The 20971-nt window shown below is 30.8% G+C and overlaps 1 protein-coding gene and 69 non-coding genes across 72 annotated transcripts in view; 35 read left to right on the top strand and 35 right to left on the bottom strand.

Moving 5' to 3' along the window:
* Positions 1 to 9: 9 nt before the first annotated feature.
* Positions 10 to 30, top strand: 21ur-6393. Its single transcript, NR_054184.1, has one exon.
* Positions 31 to 396: 366 nt separating this feature from the next.
* Positions 397 to 417, top strand: 21ur-8480. The gene has a single exon (NR_054183.1).
* Positions 418 to 435: 18 nt separating this feature from the next.
* Positions 436 to 456, bottom strand: 21ur-8284. Its single transcript, NR_054182.1, has one exon.
* 21ur-6389 lies at positions 437 to 457 on the bottom strand. Its single transcript, NR_054181.1, has one exon.
* Positions 458 to 890: 433 nt separating this feature from the next.
* On the top strand, positions 891 to 911 carry 21ur-11970. The gene has a single exon (NR_054180.1).
* Positions 892 to 912, top strand: 21ur-8371. The gene has a single exon (NR_054179.1).
* On the top strand, positions 895 to 915 carry 21ur-13568. Its single transcript, NR_054178.1, has one exon.
* Positions 916 to 954: 39 nt separating this feature from the next.
* Positions 955 to 975, bottom strand: 21ur-10587. Its single transcript, NR_054177.1, has one exon.
* Positions 976 to 1296: 321 nt separating this feature from the next.
* 21ur-9469 lies at positions 1297 to 1317 on the bottom strand. Its single transcript, NR_054176.1, has one exon.
* Positions 1318 to 1376: 59 nt separating this feature from the next.
* Positions 1377 to 1397, bottom strand: 21ur-8157. The gene has a single exon (NR_054175.1).
* Positions 1398 to 1465: 68 nt separating this feature from the next.
* 21ur-9035 lies at positions 1466 to 1486 on the bottom strand. The gene has a single exon (NR_054174.1).
* A 249-nt stretch (positions 1487 to 1735) lies between these two features.
* Positions 1736 to 1756, top strand: 21ur-8298. The gene has a single exon (NR_054173.1).
* Positions 1757 to 1834: 78 nt separating this feature from the next.
* On the bottom strand, positions 1835 to 1855 carry 21ur-6040. The gene has a single exon (NR_054172.1).
* Positions 1856 to 2144: 289 nt separating this feature from the next.
* 21ur-11401 lies at positions 2145 to 2165 on the top strand. The gene has a single exon (NR_054171.1).
* Positions 2146 to 2166, top strand: 21ur-6652. Its single transcript, NR_054170.1, has one exon.
* A 272-nt stretch (positions 2167 to 2438) lies between these two features.
* 21ur-2426 lies at positions 2439 to 2459 on the top strand. Its single transcript, NR_054169.1, has one exon.
* A 78-nt stretch (positions 2460 to 2537) lies between these two features.
* On the top strand, positions 2538 to 2558 carry 21ur-6547. The gene has a single exon (NR_054168.1).
* Positions 2559 to 2924: 366 nt separating this feature from the next.
* The window catches only part of unc-5 (Netrin receptor unc-5), a gene marked incomplete at both ends in the record, with an annotated part of 32675 nt that continues 14628 nt past the window's right edge, over positions 2925 to 20971 (top strand). The window contains 2 exons of one of the 3 annotated variants that reach the window (NM_001306820.3): positions 2925 to 3006; positions 14998 to 15122. In NM_001306820.3, coding sequence (NP_001293749.1) covers positions 2925 to 3006; positions 14998 to 15122 — 207 coding nt within the window. Of the gene's footprint in view, positions 3007 to 14997; positions 15123 to 20971 lie in introns of those variants that run through there. The other 2 variants (NM_068422.6, NM_068421.6) reach the window with 2 other exon arrangements.
* On the top strand, positions 3338 to 3358 carry 21ur-6505. Its single transcript, NR_131491.1, has one exon.
* 21ur-10398 lies at positions 3623 to 3643 on the top strand. The gene has a single exon (NR_131490.1).
* Positions 4561 to 4581, bottom strand: 21ur-15285. The gene has a single exon (NR_131489.1).
* On the bottom strand, positions 4894 to 4914 carry 21ur-9804. The gene has a single exon (NR_131488.1).
* Positions 5356 to 5376, top strand: 21ur-4687. Its single transcript, NR_131487.1, has one exon.
* Positions 6392 to 6412, bottom strand: 21ur-13386. The gene has a single exon (NR_131486.1).
* On the bottom strand, positions 6395 to 6415 carry 21ur-7223. The gene has a single exon (NR_131485.1).
* 21ur-11662 lies at positions 6478 to 6498 on the bottom strand. The gene has a single exon (NR_131484.1).
* Positions 6971 to 6991, bottom strand: 21ur-10123. Its single transcript, NR_131483.1, has one exon.
* On the bottom strand, positions 6972 to 6992 carry 21ur-7458. Its single transcript, NR_131482.1, has one exon.
* Positions 7450 to 7470, bottom strand: 21ur-11394. The gene has a single exon (NR_054167.1).
* On the bottom strand, positions 7613 to 7633 carry 21ur-9867. Its single transcript, NR_054166.1, has one exon.
* Positions 7848 to 7868, bottom strand: 21ur-13280. The gene has a single exon (NR_054165.1).
* Positions 8106 to 8126, bottom strand: 21ur-22. The gene has a single exon (NR_054164.1).
* 21ur-3011 lies at positions 8432 to 8452 on the bottom strand. The gene has a single exon (NR_054163.1).
* 21ur-2735 lies at positions 8933 to 8953 on the bottom strand. The gene has a single exon (NR_054162.1).
* Positions 9009 to 9029, bottom strand: 21ur-8518. Its single transcript, NR_054161.1, has one exon.
* On the bottom strand, positions 9215 to 9235 carry 21ur-1410. Its single transcript, NR_054160.1, has one exon.
* Positions 9711 to 9911, top strand: B0273.114. The gene has a single exon (NR_054159.1). It is a non-coding gene; the product is annotated as an Unclassified non-coding RNA B0273.114 (non-coding RNA).
* On the top strand, positions 10085 to 10105 carry 21ur-13714. The gene has a single exon (NR_054158.1).
* Positions 10490 to 10510, top strand: 21ur-11919. Its single transcript, NR_054157.1, has one exon.
* 21ur-5892 lies at positions 10491 to 10511 on the top strand. The gene has a single exon (NR_054156.1).
* 21ur-2196 lies at positions 10678 to 10698 on the bottom strand. Its single transcript, NR_054155.1, has one exon.
* Positions 11175 to 11195, bottom strand: 21ur-8181. Its single transcript, NR_054154.1, has one exon.
* On the top strand, positions 11359 to 11379 carry 21ur-2682. The gene has a single exon (NR_054153.1).
* On the top strand, positions 11362 to 11382 carry 21ur-3197. Its single transcript, NR_054152.1, has one exon.
* 21ur-1156 lies at positions 11636 to 11656 on the top strand. The gene has a single exon (NR_054151.1).
* Positions 11810 to 11830, bottom strand: 21ur-5966. Its single transcript, NR_054150.1, has one exon.
* 21ur-13699 lies at positions 12207 to 12227 on the bottom strand. The gene has a single exon (NR_054149.1).
* 21ur-8682 lies at positions 12375 to 12395 on the bottom strand. The gene has a single exon (NR_054148.1).
* 21ur-886 lies at positions 12578 to 12598 on the top strand. Its single transcript, NR_054147.1, has one exon.
* 21ur-3310 lies at positions 12581 to 12601 on the top strand. Its single transcript, NR_054146.1, has one exon.
* Positions 12796 to 12816, bottom strand: 21ur-9135. Its single transcript, NR_054145.1, has one exon.
* Positions 13080 to 13100, bottom strand: 21ur-9621. Its single transcript, NR_054144.1, has one exon.
* 21ur-13505 lies at positions 13701 to 13721 on the bottom strand. Its single transcript, NR_054143.1, has one exon.
* Positions 13841 to 13861, bottom strand: 21ur-13225. Its single transcript, NR_054142.1, has one exon.
* 21ur-4170 lies at positions 13844 to 13864 on the bottom strand. The gene has a single exon (NR_054141.1).
* On the top strand, positions 14420 to 14440 carry 21ur-11752. Its single transcript, NR_054140.1, has one exon.
* Positions 14956 to 14976, top strand: 21ur-293. The gene has a single exon (NR_054139.1).
* Positions 15326 to 15346, top strand: 21ur-12388. The gene has a single exon (NR_054138.1).
* Positions 15524 to 15544, top strand: 21ur-7041. Its single transcript, NR_054137.1, has one exon.
* Positions 15679 to 15699, top strand: 21ur-9893. Its single transcript, NR_054136.1, has one exon.
* On the top strand, positions 16051 to 16071 carry 21ur-1677. The gene has a single exon (NR_054135.1).
* On the top strand, positions 16150 to 16170 carry 21ur-9747. Its single transcript, NR_054134.1, has one exon.
* On the bottom strand, positions 16838 to 16858 carry 21ur-525. Its single transcript, NR_054133.1, has one exon.
* Positions 17579 to 17599, bottom strand: 21ur-7494. The gene has a single exon (NR_054132.1).
* On the top strand, positions 17997 to 18017 carry 21ur-2114. The gene has a single exon (NR_054131.1).
* 21ur-10504 lies at positions 18588 to 18608 on the top strand. Its single transcript, NR_054130.1, has one exon.
* On the top strand, positions 18589 to 18609 carry 21ur-6820. Its single transcript, NR_054129.1, has one exon.
* Positions 19088 to 19108, top strand: 21ur-10540. The gene has a single exon (NR_054128.1).
* 21ur-1966 lies at positions 19089 to 19109 on the top strand. The gene has a single exon (NR_054127.1).
* 21ur-12829 lies at positions 19519 to 19539 on the bottom strand. The gene has a single exon (NR_054126.1).

Genomic DNA, 20971 nt, shown 5'->3' with positions numbered 1-20971 from the left:
TAGCAGTGCTGTGTTAGATATTTACGTTACTGATTAACTGATAACTGGAAATTATATGCATCTTCCTACCACCATCTAGTGATAAGAAATTGGAAACGCTCTTTTGAAACATTTTATGTTCCATAATAACTTGCCAACTTAATGACCAATTTGGCAGACAAGCGTGCTGAAATTGCTTTATTTTAAGAGATATCAAATTTAAGGAGACAGTTTATATAGTAGTGTTGTAGAAAAAATAGAAAAAAGAAGGGTGTGAGTACTACTGAAAATTTGATGGGAAATCGAATCACTTGTTGTCTCTTTTTTTTGGGGGGACAATTTTATTTGAAAGAAATTCGTGTTTTTTTTCTCTGTTGCAGTTTTATTTCATAGTTTTGCTATTTTTATATTCGCCGTTATGAATTTAATTGTGAGATCATTTTCCCTTTCCTAAATTATCCCTAAAATTATTCCTAAATTATTTGCCAAAAAAATTAAAAGAATATTAAAACTGTGTGAAGCGGCTAAATTTTCGAATTTCAACATTTTGAAAATAATTTTTTTTTATTTTCGGAGTTAAATGTTTTTATGTACTTTTTGACCTGTTAGACCAATTTTCTTTAAAATCTTAATAAACCCTAATACACCGATTTCAAAAATCAAAAGAATACAATTCAATTTAAATTTCTTTTTAATTTTCTGATACCTTTTCAAATTATATTTAAAAAAAATATATTTTATATCTGCTCAAGTATTAATTTTAAGTTTATACAAGCGTGTAAGTACGTTACCAATAAAAATGTTTGAATCATTTTTTCAATTCAAAATTTAACTTTTTGTTTTCTACTTGAAAAATCAATTATTGCAGTTTTACAATGCTTTCAAATATCAGCCTAACTTCCGATATACCATTGTTACTGCTATGCTTTTCTTGATTACATTTTTTTTCTTTATATTCATTGTATTTTCAAATCTGCAAAACTTGACAAAATAGAAGCGAAAACTTTCTTGTATTATTTTTTTTGAAACAAGTGCAAAACAGTAGTCCAAATATTTGTTATCTTATCTTGTTTTTTTTTATTTTGTCAAATGTTTTTGTTCAAACCTCTCAAATAATTTTTAAGACACCTATTATTCAAATTTGTAGTTTTTCCTTCCAACCCATGAAAACCTACAGTAACCCTTCAGGGAATCTCCCGCCTTTACCACGAGAATTTCTCTTTATTATGTTAATTTCAAGTTTTTGAGTTAGGCGGTACTCTTTTCATTCACTTGCTCAAATATTATATTTTCTCACAATTTCTCACATAATCTTGCTCTGCTTGACACATAGGACGATTAACATTGAAAGTTTAATAAAATTATAACATTTGACTTTGAAACAGTAATTTTTTTAAAAAAGAAATGTTCAGATGTCACTAACATTTCAAAAATCATGGTTTATTTATCAAAATAATGAAACAGGCTTTTACAGAAAAAATTGTTCTCTAGCTAACATCTCTAGTGAATAGTAAGTATTTTCAAAGACGACTTTTCTAGAATCTGCGTAACAATGGAATTCAAATTACCACTCCCCATATAATGATCTCTAAAAAATGTTTTTAGAAAAATTTTCCATTTTTTCAGATTCCATGCTTTGTTGTCTTAATTTCCACTATTTTCTATTCCTTCAGAATTCAATCACTGAAGATGAAGCACACATTTTTTTTACAGTTTCAATTGGATCTTTTGTGAATTAAGAGTATTTTTGTTTTATTGAATCCATTATTGTTATTGAGACAATAAAGCTTATGAGTTCCATGTAAGAAAAAGTTGGTCTGAATATTTATCAAATTCAAAATTCTTCAATAATTGAACGGGTATTATTCCAATTCTAATACAACTGTGAAATTATATAAAATTCATCAAAACTATGAAACATGTTTTTACTGGATCAAATTTTCTCTGGATGATTTTTTTTCATCAAAATCAATTTTTTCTGTATCCTGATTATATTCAAACTAAACCAAAGTGTGCAAATTGAAGAAAAAAAATCAACTCCCTTTTTTTAAGTTCGTTTAAAATTCCAATAACCTCCTATTTGTTTGAGAATTTAGTTTCTTGAAGCACAAAATATTGTTACAGTTTCAGTAAGGCTTCTTTTAAATTCAGATTTTTCTCCGACATTGCCTCGTATGATACCTTTGTATTTAATCCGAAAACAAATTCTTGAGTGTTCTATGATTGTAAAAAAGTCAAATAAGTTTTCTATGAGAAAATACAAAAATGTCTCTGTAGGTGAAGTGTAATAACATTGCAAACAGATTTTTACAGTTTTTTGAGCAGCAAGGAGTTTACATATCAGCACGAAACATCACGAAAAAGTTATCTAAAACTTTTTTCTAGATAGTTGAAATTTATAAAATTTATTTGTCTGTTTCAGTAGATTCACTTTATTTAATGCAACTTCAAGACCATAGTCGTATGTCAACAATTGTAACCCCTATATTGTAATTAAATTAAAAAGTTGACTGTTTCACCATGTTTTTTTTCAAAATGTAATTTCAAATAAGTTTTGATGTTCTGTGGTTTTTCGTTCCATTTTTTAAATAAGAAATAATTTTGGATCATTGAAAAAAAATCAGTTTAGAAAGTGAAAAAAATCTATAATTACTAAGTTTACAGACAGAAAAGTTCACTATTTTTTCCAACCCAAATCTAGAAAACATTGAACTCTGTCTGTGGTCTGGTTGGTTGTCCAATTTGTATTTTTCGGACCTTTATCCTTTCTTTAACATCTGGTTTTTATTACAAGAATCGCCGCTCTCTCTTCCTCTTGTTCACATGTCTTCCGTGCTCACAAAAACCTTTTTTATTTCTTCACGGGACCTCCACAATTTTTTCATTTTGATTTTTATTCTTTCCATCAGTTTTTCCTTTTAATTTGAAAATTTGAAATTCTACAGATGGAGGACGACACGCCCGATGTGAGTTCAGATTCCAATGGAGATGCAGCATACAGCGATTATTTCTTGGACTACAAATCAAGTGAGTTTCTGATTTTTGAATTAATCCCTCTTATTTTATCCTACTTATAAAAAAGTTAAGGACTATCTTTTCTTTGTTTAGAAAATATGCCAATGGGTGCCCCCGGCAGGGGGTAACGGGGGTAAATATTAGGAAGTATTAAGAGGGGTCAGTGAATTGTTTGGTGTTAGTTTCAAGGAGCTATGACACTTTTTTTTGATGATTTGTCAGTAAATACTAGATTTGTTTTACTTTTGGTATCTGTATGGCCACGGTTTGAACATTTAAAAAATTTGAAAAAAATTACTGTTTCAGAAATTGTATAAGTATTTTAAATTTCCTTGTGATGTGATTGCGTTTGTTAAAAAAACATTTATAAAATGTTTATATAGTTTTGCAAAAAATTCTGAACTGTTTTCCCAAAGTAAAAATTCCCTCCGACGAGGAGGCAGACTCTCTCGCTTTGCAGACTGCCTTCTGTGTTTTTTTATAAAAACATTTCTTGAAACAATAACGTTACTTTAAAACTTACCTCAAAATTATCTTTGGTTGTAACATTTAAAAATCACGTGAATTTTGCAGAGATTCTATACATTTTCACAATTTTAATAAAGTCTGATCTATGAAACGTTATCAATCACACCTCTCCTTAAAATTGGGAATATAACGGAAAAGTTAACAAATTAAAGTTTAGTCAATATTTCTAAAAATTAACATTTCAAGAAAAATTTGATCAAGCAGTCATAATATACTCTAGCGCTTTCATTGATGGCAGGCAGGCGTTTTAATTTGCCTAACGTCTACCTGCCTTTTGAATATCCATTTTTATTTTGCTCTTTCATAAAATCAAACATGAGTTCACTAGCAGCCGACAGTATCTAGGTCTTGCGACTCATCATAAAACTATAAGTAGGCACAGAAACAGGCAGGCATTCTCTACCTTACTTCAGTTAGTCCCTTTCTCCAATTTCTTCCGTTTCCCACTCACTCATACATCATTGAACCTTTGAGAAGGTGTCCCATCTCCAAAGACACACGTGCCGCCACTTAATCCCAATTCTCGCCAGAACTCTTTTCACCACCACCACCAGTTGCTTCTTCTTCTTCTTCTGTTGTTTTTTTGTGTGTGTGCTCACCTCTTTCCCCTCTTCTCCAATCATCACCCATTCACACCACGGATGACTAGGTCCGATGATTTTTGCCGCCAAATGATATTGTTGTAACGTTTCCTGAGTCAATGATGATGACGACGTACCTGGAGGGGGGGGGGGGAGCGGTATTCTCTTTTTGATGGACCCCCCGTACATTCCCCCACAGGTATACCTTAATGTCAAATGTCAATCAGAACGAAAATATATGTTGTTGCTTTATTAAACTGTTGACATGTGTAAACAGAATATTTTACTTACGCATTAGTTTACTTTATGGCTCATAGATTCTCCAGTTGATAGATGTTGTAAAATTGGGAGAGGTTAATGGGTGAACGGGAGTGGTGTCACCTGTTTTCACATAGTTTGTATTATGACACTGGTTGCGATAAAATTTCAGTTTATAATCTGATAGTGAGGTCCAGCCGCGATAAAAATAAAGATTATACTAATAAATACGAGTATCGTTACAATATATATAAGATAGATGAAACTGTAAAAAATTTGAAATTTTTTTTTCAAATTTTCTTATCAAAATTTATATTCCCGCGATAGCACGGATTTTTAGAAGGACTATCTCACGAAGGCAAATTCTGAGTGCCTGCCTACCTTCAAGCTGGCCGCGCCTGGCTTTCTTATGCAGGATTTTTTAATTTATGGCGGAAATATACATACTTTGATGGTCTAGAAGTTTTAAACGTCATCCGGCGTTCGAAACAAAAGTGAAATATAAATTTAAAGCAACAATTATTTTAACTAGTACAAACCATTGGCGTATGAAATAGATGCAGTTATCTCTACAAAGTTTGAAAGTTATATGAAACTGTAATTTTTTTTTCTTAATTTTTCAAGTTTTCCCAACAAAATAGTTAAAAATTCTGTTTCCATGAGAGCATTAAATACCATATTTTCTTCCATTTTCTCCATTGTAGAATAGATTCGGGTGCAGATTATTCGAATCAGATCTACGATTAAAAAAAAATCAATTCAAAATTCAAATAATAAAAGAAAACAAAACTACTAACCTGTAAATTGGCAGTAGTCTATCTTTTGTGTGGTGCCTACACTGAAATTTTATTTTGTATTATGTTTTACATTGGTAGCGTTAAACACAGAAACAGAAGCAGCATCAATTATGAGAAAGTGTAAAAAATTGAAAATGTTAGCAATTATTTTACTGTTTCATATAATTTTCAAACATCGTAGAGATAATCGCATTTATTAACATCATGGTATCATCGTTCAAACAATTTATTCTTTCATTTTTGGTGATTTATCCAAAAGCTGTTAAATTCTCAAAATATTAATTTTCTTAAGTTTCCCCTAAATCAACTTGTTGTAAATTTTTTCAAGCTATCTGAAAATTTGCTAAAAATGGATGATAACTAGAAAAAATCGTTAGATTTAGCAGAATATTTTCCAGACGACTTTATTAAAACACTTGACCAACTTTTTGCGGTTAGAACTCAATCAATTTCCAGTATTCTTGGGAAAATTCAAAAAATGAAATTTCTGTTTTATGAAACTTTTAAATATTCGAAGACTTTATAACCTTGATTAGTCTAGATTTATCCTTTTCCAAAGTATTGTAAATGTTTCGAATATGACCATAAGAACCCCCAAATTCTATCTATTTCCGTCACAAAATCAAAAATCCTGGTGTTTCTGTGCGTCTCTCCGGTCTCTATCACTCTCTCGAATTATTGTGAAACGAGCAGTTGGTTTAGTTGGAAAAGAGCTTTCGGGTGTGATTTTTATGATGAATCGGCGGTTTTCTGGGGCGAAAAATAATCAAGAAAGTTGAGATGTATGGGAGGATGAAGTGGCAATTGGTGAGGAGGAGAAGCATGAAAAAACCAACAACTGAAAGACGTCAATGAGATGGAAAAGAGTGTAAAATTATTAGTGGAAACAATGATTGAGGTGGAAAATGAGTATATATATTTTTAGGGTTTTTGAGAAAACAGGGATAGTGGCAAACACTGGGAAAGTTTGGAGGAAGGGATCAGGAATTGAAATATACTACTCCCTACAGGTAATCAATTTTTTGTAGGCGTACGTAGGTAGAATAGCCAGCCTACATGGCGTTTACCGAAAAAAATTCAAGTTTTTTAAAATTCTTGAAATTTCAAGAAAAACTTTCTCATTCAACTTTTCCATATTTGGAATTACTTTTATCTTACGGAATTACATAAAAAAAGTCAAATTTTTATATGATTGTGTTGCTAAATTACAAAAAAAAAATTAATAAAGAAGTCGTTTGAATTTGATACAATGGAACAATAGAAAGTCAATTTTCTATGATTGATACAAGTTTATTGAAACAGTAATTTTTTGGAATTTCGGATAAACATGTTTAAAGTGATTAGTTTTACAAACTCACTGTTAAGTATACAATAAACATTGCTGAAACCGAAAAAAAAAGATGCTTTAAAGAATATAAGATTTGAAATTTTCTTCTGAGAATGGATATTTGAACTGCAAAAATGCAAAAACTTTTAAATTAAAAAAATAGGCCAACGAAAAAATGAATTACAGATAAAATCATTTGAAATTTCTGGCTTGATCTCATTAGCCCCGAGTTTAGTAAGTAGATTGTAATATTTTTAACATCGTTTATTTTTCTTCAAAAATGAGAACAATAAATTTAGAAACTAACAAAAGACATTTATTATCACAACACATATTTTCTGTTCAAAATTTCGAAACTCAAATTTTTCTCTTTCCAGATGTTTATAGGAGAACTAAAAAGTGTATTTGGAAAGTTGTTAGTTTGCTGTTAATTTTTTTATTCAGAAAACCAATAATTCTTAGAAGCTACAAATTATAATAAAGGCGCTGGCAAAAAAATCAATGGAATCAAATATATGAACTGTGAAACTTTTTTGATAACCTTTTGAAACAGTAAATTTTTGTACCGAATTTTTTTTGACAAGTCAAACCGCCAGTTTTAAAAAATCTAAAAATATGGGCATTCTTTTATTTGTTTCCTAAAAAATTCCTGGGATTCTGGATCAAAATTCCAAAAAATAACCAAAACAGCAAAACAGAATAAGTTATATTTGAAGAAACCTCGAAAAAATTCAATTATGATGCAGACTAAATTTGTACACCTCTTTTTCTAAATATAAATAATTTGAAACTGATAGGAATTAAAATATGTTATGTCTCCAAATTGCAGAAAAATAGTATCTTGGACTGAAGTCTGACAATTCAACTAAATTACCGAAATTCAAGATCATCTCTTAATGTCTTGATCAAAATTGCATGCTTGATAGGATTTGATATTGCATTCACATGATATACCTGTGAAACTCAAAAAGCGGATGGGACCCAATCAGAAAACCAGAAATTGTTAAATTTTCTCAAAAAGTTTTGAAACAGTAAATTTTTTCCAGTCACTTTTTTTTCGGAATGTCAAACCGCCCAATCTAAATAATGATGCTCATTCTCTCTATGTATCCTATAATTACCGTACATGAACCCAAATGTAACTGTCATTATTATATTCAAGACAATACGACATAAATAAGGAGACAGATACAGTAAGCGTGGTTACAACAGCAGATGTTGTTGCTTTTCTCTCCTCTTTTATTCGAATTACACCATATTTTACCTCTCTCTTCACATTTCTAATATGGTATGACAGAAGATCAGTGGTATCACAACGTTTTTTTGATTCGATTAAGATTATAGTAGTTCCGTTTCTCTGATTTCCCTCAATCTGCTGCTTCATCCTCTTGTTTTCTTTTTGAATCATTTTGGAAGAAGAAGAAACAGAAGAATTGACCTTCCTTCTTCTCAATTTTATTGTTTATAGACTCATCATGAGTATGTCCTTTTTAGAGGGCAAAAAGGAGCCAGCCGCGTCATTTCTCTATTTGATTTTTATTTCATTACGCATCATGTTTATGAGCGTTTTGAAAATGGAACGATTGTTTTAGAGATTCAAAAATATAGTTTTCTTTTCGGTCGGTAAATACAATGATAACAATAAGCGAATAACTTCATATGTTATTTTAAGCACCTACTGAAACACTGATTAATTTTCTTTGAATCAGTTAATCTATGTAAAGTAAGACAAAAGCAGATAATTTTAACCGATTAAAGTTTATTTGGAAGTTGTAATATTATACAAACGCTGTCCCAACCAGTTAAAGTTCGGAAAAATGCCAAAAATAATGTTCCCAGATTCTTACGACCTATTTATGTAATTGAATTCCTTTGAAATACTTCCAAATTCTAGTAAAGATTAAATTATTTTTTAGTTATGCTTATATTTCCCAGTTCCAGTTCTTTGTACCCAAATACTAGTACAATCGATGATTTCAAAAATTGCTCCACGGAAAATATAATCATGAAACAGTAATTGTTTAGTATGGTGTTTTTCAAAACTACATCACAATTTTCAATTGTGCAGAAGTCATTTAAAAACCCGACTGGGTATTACCGGTACAGAGAGTGTAGATAGTTAGAGAGTGACAGACATCCGGGACCCAATGGGGCGGGGCGCGCGGAAGAGACGATTTGTGTCGATTTACGAAATGATGACAACGAGGAAAATTTCGTAAATCGACACAAATCGTCTCTTTCGCGCGTCCCGCCCCATCGGGTCCCGGATGTTTGTCACTCTCTAACCATCTACACTCTCTGTACCGGTAATAGGAATTAGTGATCAACCTGATCTTTAAATATGGGTTAACTTGTATAAAAATATTTTTTGCTTTGTATAAATTTCTACGGACACCATTAGTCTTCTTCAGAGAGTAGTGAAAATAGTTTTTGAAAAATTTATTAACCACAAACTATATTTGGCTGCATCGGAAACACATAAAATTGTTCCTCTTAAAAGGAGAACATGAAACAATAACTATGTGGTTCTTTGAAAATTCTAAATCGAAAATACCTTTCAAGGCCCCACTGAAAACATGAACTTGAAACAGTAGTGTTAAAAAAAAGTTTACTATATCAAAAATCAATTTATAGATAATTTTTTCAGTCCGAGAGAATCGAAAAAAATCAAAAAATTAATCGGTATAGTTTAATGCCTGAAATCTGAATCTTTTTGTATTTCAGAATTATTTATGAAATTGACAAACACAGTACACATAACAAAATGGTCTGCTAAAAGTTGTTACCCTGAAACGGTAATATTTTTAAGTTACCCTTTCAAAACCATTTCACACATATCTTTCAATTTCCTTCAACCTTCTTCCATGTCTTCCTTCCGGTCGTAACCATATACGTAATACATCTTGAATAAACACCACCGTCTTTCCTTCTTCTTTCCATTTACACGACCTTCAACAAGAAAGCAACATCTTCCTATTCTTCTTTCCTTCCCCATACGGATGATACGGTTACCAAGGGCCTTCTTCTTCTGAAACATCTGTCGTTATTTTTATTCTAATACTCAAAAATTGTCCCTTCTTCTTTTCTGATTGAAATCTATTTCAGTGGCTAAGGCATGAACAAACATAGAAATAGAAAACCCAAAAAATACACTGAATATATGGGTGAAATAGAGGGAATGGATTGGGATACCAATCTATTGTTTTTTTTTGGGATTTCTTTTTTTCCATTTCATCCTGTTTCTATTCCCTTTGCGGCACTTTTTTCTCTAAAAACTCCACTTTCAGTATGATATTTCTCTCTGTGGGTTACCTCTATGAGACCTCACAGTCCGGTAAACGATTGGGATAGAAAGGAAGAGAGACGCCTTTCAATATCTCATTACCGCACCACATTTTACGAGCGTAACTAATTGCCGACAGTTCGCTCACGACACAAAATGAAAATGGAATTGAGGAGATCGTTTTTTTTAGGGTTTTGGGTTTAAAACATTAGAAATTGGTTCCCCATAGGTAATTGGAATCAAGAATCACTAGGAATTTTAAGAAAGTTACTGTTTCATTGAGCTGATTAATAGCTGGATGATCGTTACAGTGTGTCAAACGCTCGTTTCCCTTTGATTGTAAAAATACTTCATATATGTCTGTGACTGTTTTTCAAACTCCTGCAAAATCATACGAGAGATCTACCAGCCCCGCAAAAAGGACCCCGCAGGACTTTTATGAGAACGGAGCCTCTGAGCCTTGACACAAAATCCAAGCTTGAATTTTCGGAGAACATGTGATCATTAAAATTTCAAATATATCCTGTCGCGCCATGTCGGTAAAAATTGTGGAAAACTGACTTTTAAACTGCGTTCCCAATCGATAATCTAAAATTCAAAAAAAGTAGTTTTACTATGGGAATTAATGAGCTTTTCCAAACTAGAGAGCTTCATGGTAATCCTGAAAAAATTTCACTGTTTCATATACTGTATTCATATTTAAGTTATTTTTTGAATTTTGTTTCCTGATTGTTTGAGTAAGGTTTCTTAAATTTGGTACCAAAAAAAATAAAATCACATTTTTTGAAATGTGAAGCACGGATAAAGTCACTTTTTTCTGTGATTAATTAGATTTCATGCTTTCAAGTTAATGGCGAGGCTAACTTAATTTTCACTTTTTTTTTGAAATGGGAGAAGATATTTTTTCTTGTCCTATACAAAGAAGCAGTAACAGTTTTCAAATTACGGATACATATACGTTGAGACATTGAAAATGTAATAGAATTTTTTGAAAAATTTATCCTACTAAAATATATACTAATGTTCAACTCTTAAAATTAAATGTTACATTTTTTGTGTCGTTAGAAAATCTAAACCGTCACTTTTTTGTCACTACAAATTATGACAAAACTAAATTATTGTTTTATTTTTAAACACATAAGAAACCTGCCTGTGAATACCTTTTCTATCATCTGCCATTAACAACCGCCTCACAGTGACATCTGCCACCTCATCGGTAGTAAGAATTTTGCGCAATTAGGCGGAATATTGGAGAAAGAGCAAAATAAAAAACGAATGTGTGTAAATCCGCTTACCACGTAATATTGATAATAAAAAACAGTTTAATGGGTTTTTGGTGAGAAGGCGGTCAGATCAGAGACGTTTTTTGGTGGTGGAAATGGATTTTCCCCACACAGATAAATAGTTTTGGTGATTTTGAGCGTTTAGTAATGAGAAAAATCTCACATTTTTGCATATAAATAATTTGAAACTTTATATTTATTTTTTCAAATTAATATATTTTTAAAAGCTTTTATACTTTTAAAATGTTCAAAAACTTATGTCTTGTTTCAGATACCTATTAAAAGATTTGACTATTTCAATGTTTATTACTTTTCTGCTGACCATTTAAATGAATTTAAAGCGATGAACATTTGAATTAATTATATAAAATAACTTTTCAAAATTGTATTAGAATCTAATTAAAAACACGATGGAACATAACTACAAATTTAAAAATTTTTATACGGTTATTTTAAAAAATGATTTTAAAACGCGATTGATTATTGTAAAAGTCCTGTACAAACTTTCATGAACGAGAAAAAAATTCAATAATTTTCTCTTGTTTCAGATACCTATTAAATGATTACAATATTCCACTTTTCATTATGTAAATGGTTGGCAAATAACGAATTGTCTTTCTATCCTAAAATTAAGGAACATGCAATTAAAAAAAAATTTTAAAGTCATTTTTGAGCTCTGTAGCTACTAAACTACTAAAAGTAACGCGTTCGATTAAATATAAAAGATGGTAAAATCTGAAACAGAATTTTTTCAAGAAGTTTCTCTTGGGACAATTTTAATACTACTACCTAATTTATCAATTTCTACATGTGCACCTTGAAACAGTAATTTCAGAAAATTATAAAAACTTCAAATAATGACCAAAACCTGTTCATCTTTTAGTTTTAGTTTTCCGTCCCGTCTAAAATTTCAAATATTTTAATACTTTTCCCTCTGGAAAAGCTTTTGCAAAAGATTTTCCGAAAAGATAAGAGGAGAAATGTGTCTTCGGGATTAAAAGTTGTTCCATTTCTCCCATTTTTAACTCTCTTCTTCTTTTCAACTACTTTTCCGATTATTCATTGAAACTTCCGTGGTAATCGGGTGACAATAACAAAAACCCGTGAAAAAAGGTGTTATGCAAATGGGGGCAAAAAAATGGGGAGTGTTTACTTATTCCTAGACCACCTACTGCGACAATTTGTCTCCTTTTTTCGGTTTTTTTCTGAAAAATGAGAAACGGAGTTTTTTTGTTCTTCGGAAGTTGTTAGGTTGAGAAGTAGGTACTCATTTTTTTAAAGTGGGATCTTTGGGAGTCGTAAAAGTTGCATTTTTCTAGATTCTGGGTGGAATACAAGAATTGAATAATTAACGAATGTTTGGTATTAATTTAGCAAGTTTGATTGAAACAGAACATTTATTTTGAAAAGAAAAAGTCACAACTAATTGTAAGTTATAATTTTAAAAATTAAGCCTGTTTTATAAATTTGAAAAGTATTTTGACTTTTTCAATTTGTCCATATATAAAACTCAGAATTTTTAACAGTAGTGAGCTACATGATTCTGTATAATAAAATTCCACATTGTTGAATCATTTTAAGTTTGGAATTTAGTTGAAAAATTGTAAACAGAATGCTTAAAGGTTTCGTAGATTTAAATAAAATTTTCAGTCAAATGTTTTTAATAAAACTAAATTTTAGGTAAAAGTTGACATTTCGAGCAATTTTAAAGGAGCAACAAATCAACTAGAAATACTTTCTCTATTGTTGCTTCAACATACACACATCAAATCAAAAAAGAATGCGAGTATTTTAGAAGAAGTTGAAACAGAAATATTTTTGTTTTAGGATCTTCTTTACTTGGCTAAATTTTTTTAAAGTTTTCGTAACAACATTGGATCAGAACAAAGTTATTGTATGTTTTAATTAGATGAAAAATAAGTATCAAACTTCAAATAATAATTACTGACATATTTCAGTTAAAATTATTCAAAACATGTAAACTGTGAATTTAATATGCTTACAGTTTTTAAGTTATTTAATATTATCAAATACGATAGGAAAGGTTAAACGAAGTTAGAGGAAGTGCTTTCATAAATTAAATTTTTTGAAACAGTAATTTTTTCAAATTTCTGTTCCGATTGCAAAATGTTTGAACGGCTATTCATTTTTTGATCAATTGATTACTCATTCTACTTATTTACAAAATGGACCATCGTTTTTGTCTCTCAATTGAAAAGAACCATCTTTTGATACATTCTTCCTGTTTAAAATGTTTACTGTTTCAAAAAGCTTTCAATAAAAAACTTCTCCGAAAGAATTTCTATCATCATCTTTCGTATCATGTGTGCTGGCTCCATTCATTCATCAAAAAAAATTCAGAACGTTTTTTATCCATTTTTCAATCTTTTTCCTTCCAACCAGCAACAAAAAAGTGGGCGGATGCAAGCAAATGGGTGGCCATTCGCCACTGCCACAACTCTTCCCGTTCCAACTGAAAGCTCCGCCCACTCATAGTGGGATAAGGGCGGGACAGAGGAAGACCTCCCCGTTTCTTTGGTCCCTCTTATCTCTCAACTCTTTTGTTTTTGTAGTACTATTGATATTCCAACTTGTTGTTTGTTTTATCAACTTATTATTGTTTCAAAATGTTAACAGACAATTTTTTGAGAAACCCTCAAAGATAACATAATAGTACCCAAATTAAGAATTGCTCTTTGAAAATATCATGAATCAGTTTAAAAAAAGTTTTGAAGAACGAATTTTCTTATTTCTTCTGAAAATTTAACAGTAGCTTTTACCACAATCAAATATGCACTCGAAGTCTTGCAATATTGGTCGATAAATTTTTCCCCCTTTAAATTAATACATTGAAACTGTTAAAAAATTCAGAATTTTAAATCAAATTTTATGAGCATTTAATAGCTATCCCTTATTAAATACTTGAAGTTGATTGAAAATTTTTTTACCGTTTCAGTAGATCTTCAAAGAAAATATGGAATTTGTCTAAATTTAATTTAGGTCTATTCCTAGAATTAATTTATATTTTTCACCTGAAGTTAAAAAAAAAAAATAAAAATGCATCCTTGTTAAATACAGTTATCTATCAGGTTTTTATTTTACATTTCTGACGATTGCAAAAAAATACATTTAAAAAGTTATCTTGTTTGAATATTCTATGTTTTAAATACTTTTATCACTCTTCAGTTGAAACAAAGTCTATTATAAGCGTGAGCCCATTTCTTGAAAAAGATTGTTTGTGCTACATAAAATAATAGTAACTTGCCAAAGTAGGTACCAAGTAAAAATTAGGAAAATATAATTTTTCAAAATAAAAAAATCCTGTTTCAATAATATAATTTCATGTTTTATGTACTCTTATATTTTGTTAATTCGGTTACATCCAATAGTTATTTTCAATGTTCTATATTGAAATGCACTTTCCACGTGGCTTCACTTAATCTCCAAAGGACACAACTTTCATTTTCCTTATTGCTCCATAAACCATAAGCTTTCTCTTTCTGCCCTGACTCTTCATAAAAAACAGTTTCTCCCAATGAAATCTGAACCCTTCATGCCCCACAGCTGTCTTCTTTTCTTTTTTCCATGACCGGCTCTTCCTCAATAAAGAGAAAAATCTTCCCCTTTCATTCTTTTTTCTCACCTTTTGACTGGTCCCGTCTCTCCTCTAATTAGTCATTCTTTTCCGGAGGAAACCCTGGACCACCGAAAAAGTGCCTTTTTTCTATAGAAACCTCAGTTCATAGTGCAGTAGTTTTTTTTTCTGCGGCTTTGAATTTATTATTTAAACCTTTTTATGAGATATATTTAGTATTTTAATTTTGGTTATGAGAGTTTTTAGTGACAACAAAAAATATTCCTGTTTCACCAAATGTTCAAAAATTGTAATTTATTCTACAACTGTTCATTCTTTCAAGTTTGTCACTAATCATAATTTCTATTCCAGTAATGGACGAAATCACAATCACAACACAACCAAAATCCGGTTATGTCATTCGAAATAAGCCATTGCGTCTTCAATGCCGAGCCAATCACGCAACAAAGATTCGTTACAAATGTAGCTCAAAATGGGTGAGTATTTGAGAGGGAAAAGGGGGAAGTCTATTAAATTAGAATGTTAAGCAAAAACTGAATTAACTTGTGAATATAAAATTAAGAAGAAATATAAAATTAAAATCGATATAAAATTAAGAAAAAAAGTTTCTTGACTTGATTTCTTGTTTTTTTCACTGTTTCATCATTTCATCTTATTTTCTAAAAAAATATTTAGAAAATATTTCCCGTGTCTTTTAAAATTTCGGTGATTTCTTGCGGTCTGACGGATTACAGACAAAAAACTGGTTGCTTTGCAAAATTAAAAAATTTAAAAGCAAGAAAAACAACTAAAAATCCTAATTTTGTGCCAAATAAATTTTAAAAGGAAAATGTTTCGCTAATCTTTTTTTATCACCTGGTGGATTTTCTAGCTATATTGAGATGAGTGCATCAATTCACAAAAGATTTTATTTATTATTTTTCTATCTTCCTAGTTGGATTCTCGATAAAAAAAATATGGCATAAAACTTTCAAATAAGTTTTTACAGTTTCATTAATACTACAAAATTGTAAGACATTTCAATTTCAATGATCCTCGGCATTAACTGAGACGAACTAAAAATTATGTTTGGGCATTTTTCACTCTTAAACTATTGAGCCCAATTTTTTTCATAATTTGTACCAAATAATTTTTTAGAGAAAAAAATTTACCGTATCATTATTTCTACAGAAGAGTTAGTTTATTTCTCAATTTCAATAAACATCTTCCTCTATTTTTTTTGAAAAGAGATCAAACTATAATTTTCAATTATGAAAAAAAAAATCAAATAATTGAAAGTTAAAAAAAAAACTTATGCTCCAAACAGACAATATTGAGTAATTTATCATACCGCGAAAATTAAGAAAAACAATTTTTGACTGTTTTATCCCTTCGATATTAAAGAAAACATTCATTATGCCTTGTTGAGTTCTACATTGTATGAAAAACGGTAGCATGAAACCATTTACATTTTTTGCTGTTTCATGATGTCCACAAGAAACAATAATTGTTTTCCAATTTTAGTTTGTTTTGAGTATTACTATGTAAAGGACATACCGTAGTTGTGATTTCGTAACTCTTCGAAACATTATAAATCTCAAACATTTAGTCGCCCAATGTGTCCCCAAAGATTGCAAGGGACCCGATGAGTAAGCGTGCATCGCCAAAAAGTCAAAAAGTCATCGTTTTATTTGCCCGGGCCGCCGTCTTTTCTTCGTTTATCTTTATCACCTTTCTTCCGCACATATTAGTCTAATTCTTCTTCTCTCAAACAATAATATTTGGATAGAAGATTATGTAAATCAACTATTTTCACTCTCATGAACTTTTCTTCCATCATTTGAAAGAGATAGTAAAAGGCGGAAAGTGAAGGGAAAAAGAAAAGACCGGTAATGAACATTTTATGATTGAAGGAGAATGGGGGAACGGAATGACAAGGTTTATGACAAACGGGGGCGCAGCAGTGGTCACCTGGTAGAGTTGAATGTAAAGGGGTTCACAAATTACGGAACACTTTCAGAAAATATACTGATTCAATGAAAAACGGTTAAAATTACCAATTGGCTATTTTTTGATTAAGCATCAATTTTAATACTGTTAAAGTTTGAACTAATAATTTTAAAATGTTAATAATAGGTGTATATTGACTTTTGAAATTTTAAGATTCAGTTGGAGGTGAAGCTGTGCCAGAATTAGATTTTTCCGATGAACTTTCAAAGTCATTTACGCAAGATCAAACTTGGAAAATGTTTAAAATATTTTATGAACATGATGAAACAGTAGATATTATTCCATTTTGAGTTAACTGGTGAATCAATTTAATTGTTCAATTCATGATTCGGTTATTTTATAAAATAAGTTTTCGTGTCTTAGAAGAATATTTCCTCTCTTGTCCATTTGTCATCATGCTGAAACAGATTTAGATTTTCCAATATTTCGGCACTTTGAAATTTTTTTTCTAAAACTAATCGTATTTTTTTCTCGAGAAACTTACCTCTTCTTCCAAAGTATTTGAATGTTTCTTTGTAAACTTTTCACCGAAAAAAAAAACTCCAATTTCATTGGATTTTCCCATCGGTCACAACCCGACACGAACCCCATTCCATTTACAAGTACATTAAGCCCAGCAGCTTTTCCAACTTACAAAGTGTCTTCTTCCTCCGACAAATCCTTCAAAATGTGTTCGGCAGTGTGTCCCATTTCACTCAATTTTCCAATCAACACATATATACTTTCGATCATCCAAGTCACCTCTCACTCAACATCTGGAACCTGTTTACACAAAAATGTGTGCAAAGTGTCAAGAAAATGTATACAAACCGCTCAGATCCGTTCCATTTCAAATGCAACATGTGTCCCTTTGGGAATTTCCTCTAAAGGGACACAAAGGTCCCAAAAATAATAAATAAGGTGAAATTTTTGCTGATTCGCACTGAAATCGCACTGAATCGAAAAAAACGGAATCGCGGATGAATTACTGTGAATTCAATGAAAAAATTGTTTGTCACCATATTGAAACAGAAATATTTTGAAGCTTTTAATGATTAATTTGCAATTGAAAAGTAACTGCAACGTTCCGAGATTCAAGAGTATTTAACGAATTCATTTATAAGTTGGGAATTAGAACTATTGTATCACTCAAAAAGACTGAAAAGAACTCCAAAACATAATTTTTTCAAGTAGAATATTGTACTTCTCAAAATAGTACGACACCAGATTCATATTTTCTATAAAATTTCCGTTTTATTGATACTTATTCATGAACTTCATGAACCAGCTTGTAGTTTAACCAAGGGAACACTTAACTTTCTGAAACAATTTTTCGCTGTTCCAGAAATAAAATATGTGCATCTCACATTGTCTCACTATATTATATATGCAGATGCTGTCGTGCTTTTTTATTTAAAAATCTGTATTGACTGACTTGAACTGATTAAATGTGAAGTAGCCCGAATAGAAAAAAAAAACGTTGAAGGTACTTTTATGGTGCTGAAAATTATCAAATTAAACTGTAATACTCTCCAAAATTTCTAAAATTGTTTCTCTGCGAGTTATATAGTTTACTTATTTGTAATTAAACATTGTAGAACTTACAACATGAAAACTCAAAAAGCGCTTATTTTTCGAAAGTTAAAAAATGAATTTTTTGACAATTGAAATTTTAGAAAAATGAACGGAACGACTGCTGTATTCAGTTTTTTTTTGGCTCAAGTTGAGATTATTTCTGGTAGAATCCCTCACAGGCCAAGCCCCGAATTACGGCCTGTGGCCACTCCTGTGATTTTTTGTGAAAATCTGCTAATTCCATTCGGTTCTAAACAAAAAAACCTATACACTTTTTCCGGTAGCACAAAAATTAAGCTCTCTAGGTCTTTCATGTTATAGAACATGCACCCACCCACTGTAGTAGCCATCTCATGTTTCAACAAACTGAGAAAATTACTAACAAAAAATAAAATAAGTTTTTAAAAAATCTCCTTAGCCAAACTGAAAAAAAAAACTTTTGTTCTAAAAATTCCATGTAGTTGTAATTTTTTAATACGTTAAATTCCCATCATCATATTCCATTTTACCTTTTCCTGTAATGATTATGCGGGTATTATATTATGGATGATCTACTCATCATTCTCAATTTCATTCCCCCAAATAGTTCTCTCTCTCTCTTGTTCGATGATTATGTTGATGACCTGTCCTGTTCTATCCCCGTTCAAATTAAGAGAAAAAGAGACGAATTTGCATAGGAACAATACTCAACGGGAGATTCTTCATTTCACCCATTCTTCGATTTCTTTTTCCGACTTTTTTGTGTTGGTTGCTACACGGAAAATGTTGGGTATTAAAGTATATAAAAAAATTAGGTTTCAATGTTTTACGGTTCATTTGGCTTTTGGGTCGTTTTGTGTAAAAGTAAAGAACACTGTTTCACATAGTGTTTATTACAACTTCACAAGGGACTATCTTGTTTCCAGTGCGTTTGACATCTTCTGACTTTGCTGAAATATTGTTGGAGCATTCGATTGATCAGTTTGCACCGGAACTAAGAATATTAATTGATTAGGCTTCTCTAAAATGAATTCTTCAAACCTTTACCATAAGTCGGATAGAACACATAAGCAAATGCTGTTATTGAAAAATAAATGACGATTTTTTTTTGACAATTCAATAGGTTTTTTTTTGACAATTCAATAGTAAATGAATAGAAAAAATAAATTATGTTCAAAATTAATGAATTTGCATTTCTTTCAGCCAAAACTGGTTTTAAAAAGTCTAAGTTCTATGTAAAAATCATGAAAATTCGAAACAACAATGTTAATAAGAATGAGTTCAACTTTAATAAGATAATTTAATAAGTTTTTAATAAGAAAATTTATTTTTTTTATTTTTTTTAAAAATTTAATAAGAAAAGAAGGACAATTAAACAAATTTCGAACAATCCCATTAAATTTTTACTATGAAACAGTAATTTTTCCAAAATTTTCCCGTTTTTTTTTCATCATAAAATTCGAGGTCATCCTAATAAACTGAAACACGGCCTCTCTCAATTTCATTTATTTCAAAATTCCTCTTTTTCTCTCACACTCTCTCACGGGAGATTGAAAATTGAATAATATATGTGTTTTTAAATTAAATTCAAAATATTGACGAAGAAACAACTTTGGTATAAATACTGATTTGTTAGGACCGATACCAAATGGTAATTTTCGGACATATTTGATCTCGTAGACAACGGCTCACTATTTCAGTGATGTTTAAAGTAATAAAAAATTCTTCAAAGTTTGGTACAGAGAAACTGAAGTAGTTACATTTGTAGAAACTTACATAACTTATAAACCTACCGTATTCCTATCGTACCCAATTACCGTATTTCCTCTATTAGTCTTGAATGCAAGACTAATTTTCAATTGACCCGTAGGGGTGCAAGACTAATAGAGTCCGCATGACTGATTTTCGATTGGTCCGTAGGGGTGCAATACTAATAGGGGTGCAAGACTAATAGAGGAAATACGGTATATTTTTTGTCGTACACTGATGGAAAACTGATGAGACTTTCCCGGCAGGGTTCACAACCTGAGTTATTCATTGGTGGCCTCGGTTTCAGTCGGTTGCCGACTGTAAAGACGGGATCCCGTACGGGAAAAACAAAAAGTGACATATGAAAAAGGTATCAGACGGTATTAATCCAGACTTTGTTATTTTGTGCTTCTTTGAGTTGATTGTACAAACGGATGATTTCGAATACCTTCGTGGTATCTCTATCAAAGTTTTTCAAAGCATTGAATCTTTACATAGCTTAAACTATGTATTTTGTGAGAATAGCCAAGTATTATGAACATAGAAAATGTTTCTTGTGTTATCAAGATTATTTTTGTAGTTCAAAGTTTCTTGATAGCTTTTCTGGTTACCGAGTTATATGTTTTCAAAAGCGTTCACATCAACTATTATGCTTGCGGTTCTCCAAAAATTACAATCGCATTGTCTTAAAACTGAAGTTACTCAATCAGTTTTTGATCAAATCAAGTGATTGACATCTTAATCTCTTCCTTAGAGAATTTTGCAACTTTTGGTGAAGTTGAATTTTTGATTATGTCTTGGTGCGTCTCGTAAAATTAGGAAAACCCGCCAAAAATTGTCGTTTTTTAACGATTTTTGGAGTTTTCAGGCCTAATTCTTGTTTTGAAGATGCCGACGTCAATTTTCATCAAAAAACCTTCATCAAAAACAGAAAATAATCAGAAAAAAATTATCTACAAAATGGTGGCCGTCAATTTTCAAATTTCTCTTTTCAAGGATCACTAGAGGTCCCGAAAAAATCCATTTTTCGAGGTAGCCTTTTGTTTTTCCGTCT

The sequence above is a fragment of the Caenorhabditis elegans genome, chromosome IV (genome assembly GCF_000002985.6).
Source record: "Caenorhabditis elegans chromosome IV".
Lineage (NCBI taxonomy): Eukaryota > Metazoa > Nematoda > Chromadorea > Rhabditida > Rhabditidae > Caenorhabditis > Caenorhabditis elegans.
This window is presented reverse-complemented; position numbering and strand designations above follow the sequence as displayed.